The sequence below is a fragment of the Populus alba genome, chromosome 12 (genome assembly GCF_005239225.2).
Source record: "Populus alba chromosome 12, ASM523922v2, whole genome shotgun sequence".
In the NCBI taxonomy this organism is placed as follows: domain Eukaryota; kingdom Viridiplantae; phylum Streptophyta; class Magnoliopsida; order Malpighiales; family Salicaceae; genus Populus; species Populus alba.
This window is the reverse complement of record NC_133295.1, coordinates 11,317,563-11,328,507: the sequence shown is the minus strand read 5'-3', so window position 1 is coordinate 11,328,507 and position 10,945 is coordinate 11,317,563. Positions and strand designations below refer to the sequence as shown.

Here is a 10,945-nt window from a genome sequence, read left to right as displayed (position 1 = left end):
TCGAGCAAGATCAGACTTGTCCACGGCATAAAGAGCCTTGTCGAGAAAGGGTTTACAAGCCATATCAAAAGCTTGCCACCCAAATGCAAGAGACTTGAGAGGGAAAAGAAGAATGATTTTTGAGAGGGAAAAGAAGAATGATTTTTGAGGTGCAGAGTTGGTTTGCATTGCAATCTTTGCTTTTGCCACAGACGGCGACTTTTTGTGAGGAAATGGGAGTTTGTGAAGGCAAGGGAGAGGGGCTGTTATGTTAGGTAGGGTTAGGTTAGGTTAATAAACTATTTAGTATTTATAGTCCTTGGCTGCCTGTGGGTTTATTATGATTTTTTGGTTGGTCCGGTTCGGTTTGTCGGTTTTATAACTAAAACCGAAACCGAACCGGACTTGTTAAAATTTATGGTTTTAATAATCGGTTTAATCGGTTTTTTAATTCGGTTCGGTTTTTTCGGTTAATTTTTCTTCGGTTTTCTCAGTTTACTCGGTTAATCGGTTTTTTTGAACACCCCTAATAATAATATTTTAGAAAGATAGACTCTAAACATATGTATGTTAAAAAATATTAGGAATTAAGAGATTGTAAACCTTGAGTTTGAAGAGTTCATGGTATATTTATAGTCCATGAACTTTTTTTTTTTTATAGAGAAGAGGGCTAAAATATAATTTTATCTATGTGATATTTTTTAGTTTTATTCTACTCAAAATAATATATATTAGATTAATATAAAATATTGAGGGACTTGCATAGAGTTCTAATTTTTTTTTTAAGAGAATGTTGAGGTTTGGATAAGATGTCTAAGAACATTAAAAAGAAAAAATGGATTCAAGTACATTACTTGGATCCAAGCATGTTTGGTTTGGATATAATAAGCCTACACTTAGAAAAAATTCTAAGAGGCTAAGAAACCCATAAAAAATGAAACCTATACTTAGAAAGTCTTAAATGGTTAAAGGGAAGACTCATGTTGATGCCTATAACTAAAAAAATTCTAAGTGATTAGGAAGATGAGCTCATGTCGATTTTTTATATTTAAATAAATATAAAAAAAGCAGAGAGGAGAGACCATTATAGGATGATGTATTGAATTATAAAAACCAAATCTATCTATTGAAAAGTGATTGCATTGAAGTGGAGAAGGTATCTGACATTCTTAGGATAATCAGTTATTTATATATAAAAAAAAAACTAGAAGAATTCCAAACCTGAAAAAAAAACTAGAAGAAGGAACTTTCCATCGAAATCCGGTGTCATTGTTGCTCTGTTTTTCTAGCTTTATTGAGGCCCTGCATAACAGGAAAAACTACCCACTGTAGGAATCCCGTAAATCAAGAAATCACGAAGCACACCTTGGACCCCACGTGTTTAGTTTAATCACGCCCATCTAGCCCGGCTTTAATGTCTTTATATACTCCCTTTCCTTCTCTCATATCTCTCACACTCTTCCCTCTCTTTACCTCTGCACGCTTAAAGAAGAGATCACACAATGGCAAACCCTTCTCTCTGTCTCCTCTTCCTCCTCTCTCTCCTGACCCCAGCCCTCGTCTCCTCTTCCCCGGTTCAGGTCCCAGAACTTGTAGTACAAGAAGTACATAGGTAAGTGGCACCACTGCTGCTCGTATCTTGTCGGTCCAATTTTGTACTTTCCAATATGGGTGGTGGTCGTTGATACATTTTCAATTTATGTATACGTGTTGATAGAAATGTGTCTCGTTTTGTTTTGACAGGGCCATCAATGCCTCTAGGAGGAAGTTGGGATATCTCTCTTGTGGAACCGGCAACCCCATTGATGACTGCTGGAGATGCGATCCCAATTGGGAGAAGAACCGCCAGAGGCTAGCTGATTGTGCAATTGGGTTTGGTAAGAATGCCATTGGTGGAAGAAATGGTAAGATTTATGTGGTCACAGATTCCGGTAACGATGATCCCGTGAACCCTAAGCCGGGGACTCTCAGGCATGCTGTCATTCAAGAAGAGCCATTGTGGATAATTTTTGCTCGTGACATGACAATTCAATTGAAGGAAGAACTGATCATGAACTCGTTCAAGACTATCGATGGTAGAGGTGCAAGTGTCCATATCGCCGGTGGCCCATGCATTACTATACAGTATGTGACCAACATTATTATACATGGACTAAACATACACGATTGCAAGAGAGGAGGGAATGCTATGGTGAGGGACTCCCCAAGCCACTTTGGATGGAGGACTGCATCAGATGGTGATGGTGTGTCCATCTTTGGTGGTTCTCACATCTGGGTGGACCATAATTCATTGTCAAATTGTGACGATGGACTCGTTGATGCCATCCATGGGTCCTCAGCCATCACCATTTCGAACAATTACATGACCCACCATGATAAAGTCATGCTTCTGGGGCATAGTGATTCCTACACTCAAGACAAGAACATGCAAGTCACCATAGCCTTCAATCACTTTGGAGAGGGTCTTGTCCAGAGAATGCCAAGGTAAGAAATTTAAAGTTCTCTTTTTCTTCTTTTTTCAACTGAAGTGTTGGTCAGTGGGGATAATTAACTAGCTGCATACTCATTGTGTCGGTTATCAATATTCAAACTTTGAAACTAAGTAGTAACATTTCTTCACATTTTCAGATGTAGACATGGATATTTCCATGTGGTCAACAATGACTACACCCATTGGGAAATGTACGCCATTGGAGGGAGTGCTAACCCAACCATCAACAGCCAAGGCAACAGATTTGTAGCACCTGACATCAGGTTCAGTAAAGAGGTGAGGACCGAGACCCCATTTAATAATGCCCAACTGAAAAAACTAACTTGTTGTGAACTCAGAAGGATTCGCTTCTGTAAGCATTGAATAGGACAGCGGGCTCTAACTCAGATATATATGATTTTTTTTTTTTTCTTGATGATGAAGGTAACAAAACATGAAGATGCACCAGAGAGTGAATGGAAGAATTGGAATTGGAGGTCTGAAGGAGATCTACTGTTGAATGGAGCGTTTTTCGTAGCATCTGGCGCAGGCGCTTCATCAAGCTATGCTAGGGCATCAAGCTTGGGTGCAAGACCATCTTCACTTGTCGGCCCAATCACGATGGGGGCAGGTGCACTTAACTGCAAGAAGGGGGGTCGTTGCTAGCTGATTGTGAAAGATTAAACAATATTTTGTGACGAGTAATTTGGACTATAATTAATTAGCTGGCTAGAAAAGTAATTAAGCAGAAGGGAATTAAAAAATGAGGAGGGTGAAGAAAAGTCCGAGCACTAGTTTCTCCTGGCTTTTTCTCCCCTCCAAGTTTTTATTCTTTTTACCCATTGTTATCTGCTCTTATCTTTCCTCCCCCTTCTCCTTTTTGTATATATCAATTATCTATTCATGTTAAACGCCTTCTCTCTCTCTCTCTCTCTCTCTCTCTCAAAGCCATGGACAAAATGAAACATGCACCGCAGGTGAAGACAGGAAAAAAGCTTTTCAACCTGTAACAATTGAATTGATGCAAGTGATTAGGAAAGTGCAACCACCAAAAGTCCAAAATTATTACAATTGGGTGCCCAAATTTCTCCATCTATCACACTAATTTCCTTCCATAATTAGCTATACAGAAAATGTAATCCTCACAACGAATACCCTCTCCTTTTTAGTTAATGAAGCGCATGCATTAATTGCCAAAAAAAGCTCCTCTCATCGATCTTTTCTACTATCACCACGCCCTTACAACCATGCCGTTCATCTAGTAGCAATTACCTTACCTTCTTCAGTTCATTTCCACCTTTTTCTAACGACACTTTCACCAATGGATTTTAAATCAAAAAAGATTTTTACTTCTTGCTAACTACCAAAAAAGGGGTCCCCTAGTGATCAGTGTTGAGCAATCGGACCTACTTAAGATTTGATAATAGATTGGGAGGGAGAACAAAAGGAGAAAGGCACATGCATGCCATGGATCTTCTGTTGATGGATTGGACTCTTCTGTCGTCTAAAATCTGGTTTCAACGCAGTCCCTTTCTTTATTTATGGCTACCAGAGAAAACCCATATCATAAATAGCAGTGGTGCGCATGTGGGTGTATCGAGCTCCCTGCCTTCCAGGTATACAGGGGGAAACGTGAACCATACTTGATCTTTTTCTTCATGAAGTAATAGTTCATTGGCTTTGTCATTTGCCACTTCATAACTTGATTTATTTGTTTTTATTTTGTAATAGCATCCAGGTGAGCTGAGGTTCTCATTCTATCCAAAATGAATTTATTAAAAAACGGAGAGTTCGAGAACAATTATCAATAGCGTCCATCGAATCTCTTAAAAACCTCAAAAATTGTGCCCTAGATACAAGGTAGCTAGGGCCCTGGTGGGTTGAGTTCTACATTTCAATAGAATGTTTTTTTTGCCTGTTTGAGCTTTGGAAGAAGGGATGGAATCATGCGTGGAAGCTATATAATATGGAAGGAGGGATGCGATCAAAAATCTAAACTTATGGTAAAAAGAGAAAAATTCCATTAAATTTATGATTTAGATGAATAATATCTTAAGTTTGACTCCAGCGTTAGATAGTGTTTTTTTTTCTATCAAAATCCAACGAAATTCATCATCATGGCAAGATTAATCCTGTCAACAAGGGGCTTTGTACATTATATAGAAAATATGTCAGATTATTTAAGAATATAATAAAAGTTATTTTTTAAAATATTTTTCTTGATAATATATATATATTTTTTAAATTTATTTTGATATCAATACGTCAAAATGATAAAAAAAACATAAAAAAAATATTTTGAAGAAAACATTACATATCATTGTACTTTTTAGATTTTTATTTTATTTTTTTTTCTAGACTGTAATTCCTTTGATATATAAACTAGGGATATTTTCATCGATGTTTACTAATAGCTACTACGAGAACATATTTAGTAAGAAAATTCACCTCAATTTACAGATGAAATATTTATTTTAATATGTTTGTTTATATTTATTAATTTTCAGGTAATGATCGATAAAGCTGAATAGGTGAAGAACACCTGCATTTTCTTGAAAGGGATGGTAGTGTTCCTTTAAATCCATATAATCATGACTCCATCCATATTCAATGGTCTCAAAACTAATGCACCGTTTAGCATTGTGTTTGTATCTGCGTTTCATTAAATTTTAAATTTTTTTTTTTGCTAAAATTAAGTGTGGTTTGTATTTTTTGGATCGTTTTGATGTGCTGATGTCAAAAATAATTTTTAAAAAATGAAAAAATATCATTGACATGTATTTCGGCACGAAAAGCTATTTAAAAAGTAACCGGCTATTACAATGCGCCAAACATGCTCTAAAGGTCATGAGAAACAGAGGGCCATGCACCTTCTCATTACATCTACTAAGATCCGTAGCCTGAACAACAACAACATCATAAGTACCAGCCATATCAGGGTAAATGCTCTTGCAAAGCTCGCTCCTTCCCATTGAAGAAGCTTCCGCAACAATTCCTGCTTTTGTCCTTGAGAGTTTCCTGCTTCTATCCCTTGCTTTTAGTTTCCAATACTTTACATGTGTCAGACTTGTCTGGTTTCTCTTGTGTTTTATGTGCAACAGTACTGGCTATGTCTTTTGTATTTTGTTTGGTTCTGCATACCTTCTTCAGTTTCAAATATCTCTTCTTTATCATTCTGAATGTACATTTTGCTTCTAGAACGGAGTGAGAAAAAAATTTAAAAACTGATTAAAAAAATAATTAAAAAAACCAAAACATGAAAAAAACTAATTAGAATTTTAAAAAAATTATCTGATTCAGTTTGGTTTATAAACCTGAAATAAAAAAGAAAACCAAATCGAACAGGAGTCAAACCGGAAAAAAAATTAAAAAACTAAAAAAACCGATTTGAACATGTTTTTGTTTTAAAAATAACCAAACTGAACCGAAACTAGTCAGTTTGAACTGGTTTTTGTTCTAAAATAATCGAACTGAACCGACACCGGTCGATTTGAACCAATTTCAGTTTTTTTTTAAACTAGTTTGGTTATATTTTTGGATAAAAACACAATCAAATTGAAAATAACCACCCTAGAGGTTCTCCATTCAATTGTATCGGATGTGGTGCCTTTTTCCTCATTTTATATCGTATGTGGCACCCTTCTCATTGAAGAAGCTAGAGCAAGTCTCTGATTTTTCTCCAATTCCTTCATAACTTGCTTCTCCTATATGTTCTTCATCATTAATTTTAGTTTTATCACTAGTGCTACTATCTTCGCATTCATTCTCCAAGCTAGCAAACTTGTTCGAGTGTTTCTTCAAGATTGTCCATGTTGTTCACTACCACATCAGTGGTTTGACTGATCCGAGCTTCTACGTCTAGAAGAGCAAATTCTTCATGTTCCTTGACATCCAAATCTTTTCTTTAACGCATTACGATGAACTAATTCTTTAATGCATTACCTATCATAAACACCACATAATCATGATCTCTATTTCGGTTTGTAGAAATAGAAATAGAAATAGTGTTTAGTCTATCTATAAATAAGTCTATAGGTATGTTTCTCTTCTCAATATAATCTCCAATATTTGCGTGTCTTCTTGGTAGGTAATTGTGTGTTTGGCATTACGGTTATAAAAAGTATTTTTAATTAATGTTGGTTTTAAAAATATATATTTGGTTAAAAATATGATTGAAATTGAGGTTGAACAAAAAGTAGTTTCACATGTTTGGTTAAAAATGCTTTTTAAATTAAGGTTATATATATATATACTATATATATATTAATGATTTTTAATTTAAATGTTATAGATTTAACTACTGTTATTACATCATGAAATAAATAATATTGATATCAATATTTTTATTATTCCATTAAACTATATGCAATGTGATGACATCCAAAATCTATCCAACAAGGATTATATTTTTTCATAGTTTCTTAAGCGTGCAATAACAAAACTGAATTTTTTGTTACGTCATCAAGCGATCTTCTTCTAATTTTTGAATGAAACACAATTAAAATAAAATTAAAAACTGAATTTTTTTTAATTGGGTTAGACCTGGCAAGAACATATTGGAATTGCGATCAAATTTCACAAATACTATGTCATCATGCGATATCCTTCTAATTTATATAGTGTTATTAAATAATATTAAATAATAGTTTTTTTTGAGTAAAACTCAATTTAAAAAAAAAATTACAATTTCATTACGTACAAAATCCATTCGACAAAGAACTACAGTTTTCATGATTTTTTGAGCTTGCAATAAAATTAGTAAAATATTGTCAGGAAATAAAATTAAGATTATAGTATAAGTAAATTAATTCACCTTAAACTAATTTTTTAAAAAAAAAAAAAAAAAATTATTATTCACGTTAATAGTGAGAATGAAATCAATTAACTGCACTAGTTTTTTAGAAGAAAAAAAAAAACTAAAATTTTCATGTGAACAGTGCGAGTGAATTAATTCACTCGCATTGGTTTTTCAAAATAATAAAAAAAAAAAAACTGTTCACGTAAATAGTGTGAAGTGGAGCTTCACTGTTGTAGTTCCTCCCCCACTAGAAGTAAGTAAAACTGCTGCATTTATAAACTTGCGGTATCATTTTTATTTTTAGTAGGTCCTACTTAGTATAAAACACTTTTTTTTTTTTTAACAAATAATATTATATATGAATGCAGGTAAACTTTACCTATAATCACATTACCAAACAGGTACTCAATCAATCAAATCTTTACATACGTTCATTAAAGTTCTTTACGTTGGCTCTTGAGCCCTCACACTATCCTAGATGGTCGCGACTTCTTTATCATGAGATGCAAAGATGTTTCCAAAGTCTCCATCCATTAAAAAGGCCAACCGAACTGGGCAATGGGCATAAGCATGCGGCAGATAATTAGTGAGAATTGACTTAATAAAGGATTGCGACTAATACAAATAGAATTTGAGGCCATCATCCAAAAAGTAAAGCCAACATGTGCATTAATTAGATTACCATGAGGCAGCACTAACCTAAGGCGACACCCCCTATAAAATTAAGTATAGCTTAAATGACAACCAATATAGTCTAAATGATAAGAACTTGAGACTAAAAAACTTTTTACTTTTATGATTTTAAGTTCGATTTTGTGGTTACTAATTATATAGTTACTGACAATTTTACATGATTGTTAACTTTAAAACCGTGAAATCAGTTGAGATCGCGCAAGCTGACTTTAAACATCCATATTATAATAAAAAAAAACAATACGTAAATGGCTAAGTGATTATGACAGAGAGTGGAGGTTGCAAATGTTAATCCCATCCAAATCTTTCCGAAAATTAGGGTTGTTAATTTAACTTTATAGAAACCGTAAAGATTTTGGTGAAAGATCTAAAGAATTATGCATTATTTATTTATTAATTTTCATTTGAATTATTTCATTTAAGCTCCCACTAAGAAAAAATTACTTTCCTTCATGGAATGAGGTGTAATCTGAATGTTTTCTTCAATTAATTTAATACCTTATACTTAATATGTTTATTTTTTTTACTTTATTTAAGTTAGTTATTTATCATATCTAAATTTAAAAGGATGTGTTCACAATTAATTTAAATACCATGTGAGTAAATGTTATCTTATAAAGAAGCTGAATTTTTTATTTATCAAAAAAAAAAAAAAAACTCTCAAGAAACTCAAGTTAAGAGCTACTTGAGTAATAAAAAAACTTTGAAAATAAATAAAAATATATTTATCAATTATGTTTTATAAAATAATTTTTTTTAATTTCTCAACATCAATTCCAGACATCGCCCATCAATTTCTCAAATATATTAAAATATCTCATTTATAATTTTGTTTAAGGATAATATTAATTTACACTCTAAACCCATAACTTGACTCGATATTTCCAACATGATAGATTAAGATGGGGCAAGTGCATGCTGAATTAATTTCTAACATTTAATTTCTTGCACCTGTTCCAACTAGCTCGCTCATTATTAAATACATCGTGATCTATTCTCTTTAATTTTCTTGGCATGCCCCGAAGGTCATAGTCTAGACGACTTAATGGTGGTCGAAAGACAAATGTTTCCAAATTCATGCCTACCCAATTATGATGGTTGAACTTTGATTCTATTTATTATTCCTTCAAAACCTCAATCAAGGGCCTCAAGAATCTAGCTAGAGATACACTTTTCTCCACGATACGTAACTCTCCAGGGCTTCTCTGCAAGTATTTTCTACGTATATTAAGCACAATAAGTACTCGAGAATTAATTCCACCGAGAAAGTGTGAAATAGTCTCAATTGACCTCGATCCAGCTATGCTTTTCCACCTGCATATTATAGCAAATAATATTCATAAAATTGCTTGGTGGCGTTAGGGAAAAGGGAAGTGTGCCTTGAAGATGCCCCACCCTAACCTTTCTCGATGACCCGCAAGAAGCTTCGATTGGAATCACAGTCGAGGAGATTATAAGCTCAAGGGCGTCGCACAATTTCTATATTCAATCATTTTCATCAAATAGACATTAAAAATTACATCCATACAATAAATTGTCAAGACAAACAATAACAGTGCACACCGCAGTTAATTACAAAGAAAATGATGCCTTGTAAAGCGATGATAATAATATAAAAATACATTTTAAAGTTTGTAAAGAAGAAACAACTTACAAGGTATTTTATGTTTAGTATGGCTTGTTTATGATAAATTAACATCATTGTTCACTAATCTATTATATAATATAACATATTTTGACTACAATCTTAAGGCTTTACTATATATATTTTGGAGTAGGAACATTTATTTATAAATATTATTGGTTATTGTTTTTTATAATTAATATCATGTTTTTAACTCGAGAATGATGTTTTTAAATCGGTAATTTTTTAGCATGTACTACTTCAACAATGATGAATATTCTACTATCATCTTTTGTGATTTATGGTGAAAAAATTTAAAATGTTCAATTGATTGAACTTTATATTGTAACAACATAAAATATTTGATTTATATGCTCACCTTGAATTTTGTTAAATCTTGTAGGAAAAAAAAGTTTTTAAATTAAGTTTATCAAATAATAAAGTTTGATTTTATTATTATAGTAGTTTTGGATATATGGAATCATGGTGATTTCATGAAAAAAATTACATTTTAAATAGATTAAATAAAACTCAATATAATGTGTATAGTTTAATAAGAGTGCAAAGACATTTGGAAAAGCTTTTAATAAAAAATTCAAGGTTAAAGTTCTCATTATAAAAAGTTCATAATCAACAAATTTCTAAATCTAAAAATGATAATAGTTATCTGGTCATATTCGTTCATGTATACATTATATTTTACATATATGTTAACTATTTATATATATAAAAAAGTTAGTACGGTGTGTGTGTAGTAGTTTTATTTAAAGAGATTGAGTTTTAGTGAGACCATATATGACCTCCTTCTTTTTCTAAAAACTTATTTAGTTGAAATATTATTCATGATATTATTTTTTAATGGATATAATTTATAAGTGAAATGTTGATAATTAAATAAATCACAGTGAAATAAAATAAGACTCAACAAAATAACTTAAGAAAATACTATTATTAAGTCAATATCATGCGATTGATTACGTCATTGATCATGAAATTTAAAAAAATAAATTATTATTGTTTTTAAAGTCAAATTTTGATTATACAATCATTAGAAATGATGAGTTAATACGCTGAGAAAGACATATTTCCACTTAGGGTGGAGGAAAAACCAATACATTAAGAAGTTCATTATTTTCGTGGCAATGTATTGTTAGAAAGGTTATGCTAAATATGATAATCAGGAAAGTTTTTTTCATCCTTAATAATGTATTGTTTGTTATTGATAATTAAATAAAAAAACTTAATGTCTGACTTATTATTGAGCAAAAATAATTTAGATGTTTTTTTAGAGTAATGATTTAATACCCGCTAAGAGTTGTATATTTATAGCGAAATGACTATATTTATAATGACCTCTTTAAAATAATGAATGTAGAATAAT

At 32.2% G+C, this 10,945-nt stretch overlaps 1 protein-coding gene across 1 annotated transcript; it reads left to right on the top strand.

Annotated features, from left to right (window-relative positions):
• Nucleotides 1–1,424: 1,424 nt before the first annotated feature.
• LOC118044753 (probable pectate lyase 18) lies at nt 1,425–3,360 on the top strand. Its single transcript, XM_035053209.2, has 4 exons — nt 1,425–1,591; nt 1,723–2,463; nt 2,608–2,746; nt 2,894–3,360. Exons 1-4 carry the CDS (start codon nt 1,482–1,484, stop codon nt 3,113–3,115), a joined length of 1,212 nt encoding a protein of 403 aa, XP_034909100.1. The 5' UTR covers nt 1,425–1,481; the 3' UTR covers nt 3,116–3,360.
• Nucleotides 3,361–10,945: the final 7,585 nt, after the last annotated feature.

Bases quoted from the DNA above. Each gene is read 5' to 3' on its own strand.
- LOC118044753 (XM_035053209.2), top strand. From the start codon at position 1,482: ATGGCAAACCCTTCTCTCTGTCTCCTCTTCCTCCTCTCTCTCCTGACC. The intron at 2,464-2,607 runs GTAAGAAATTTA...TCACATTTTCAG, and splicing joins CTTGTCCAGAGAATGCCAAG to ATGTAGACATGGATATTTCC. The intron at 2,747-2,893 runs GTGAGGACCGAG...TTGATGATGAAG, and splicing joins ACATCAGGTTCAGTAAAGAG to GTAACAAAACATGAAGATGC.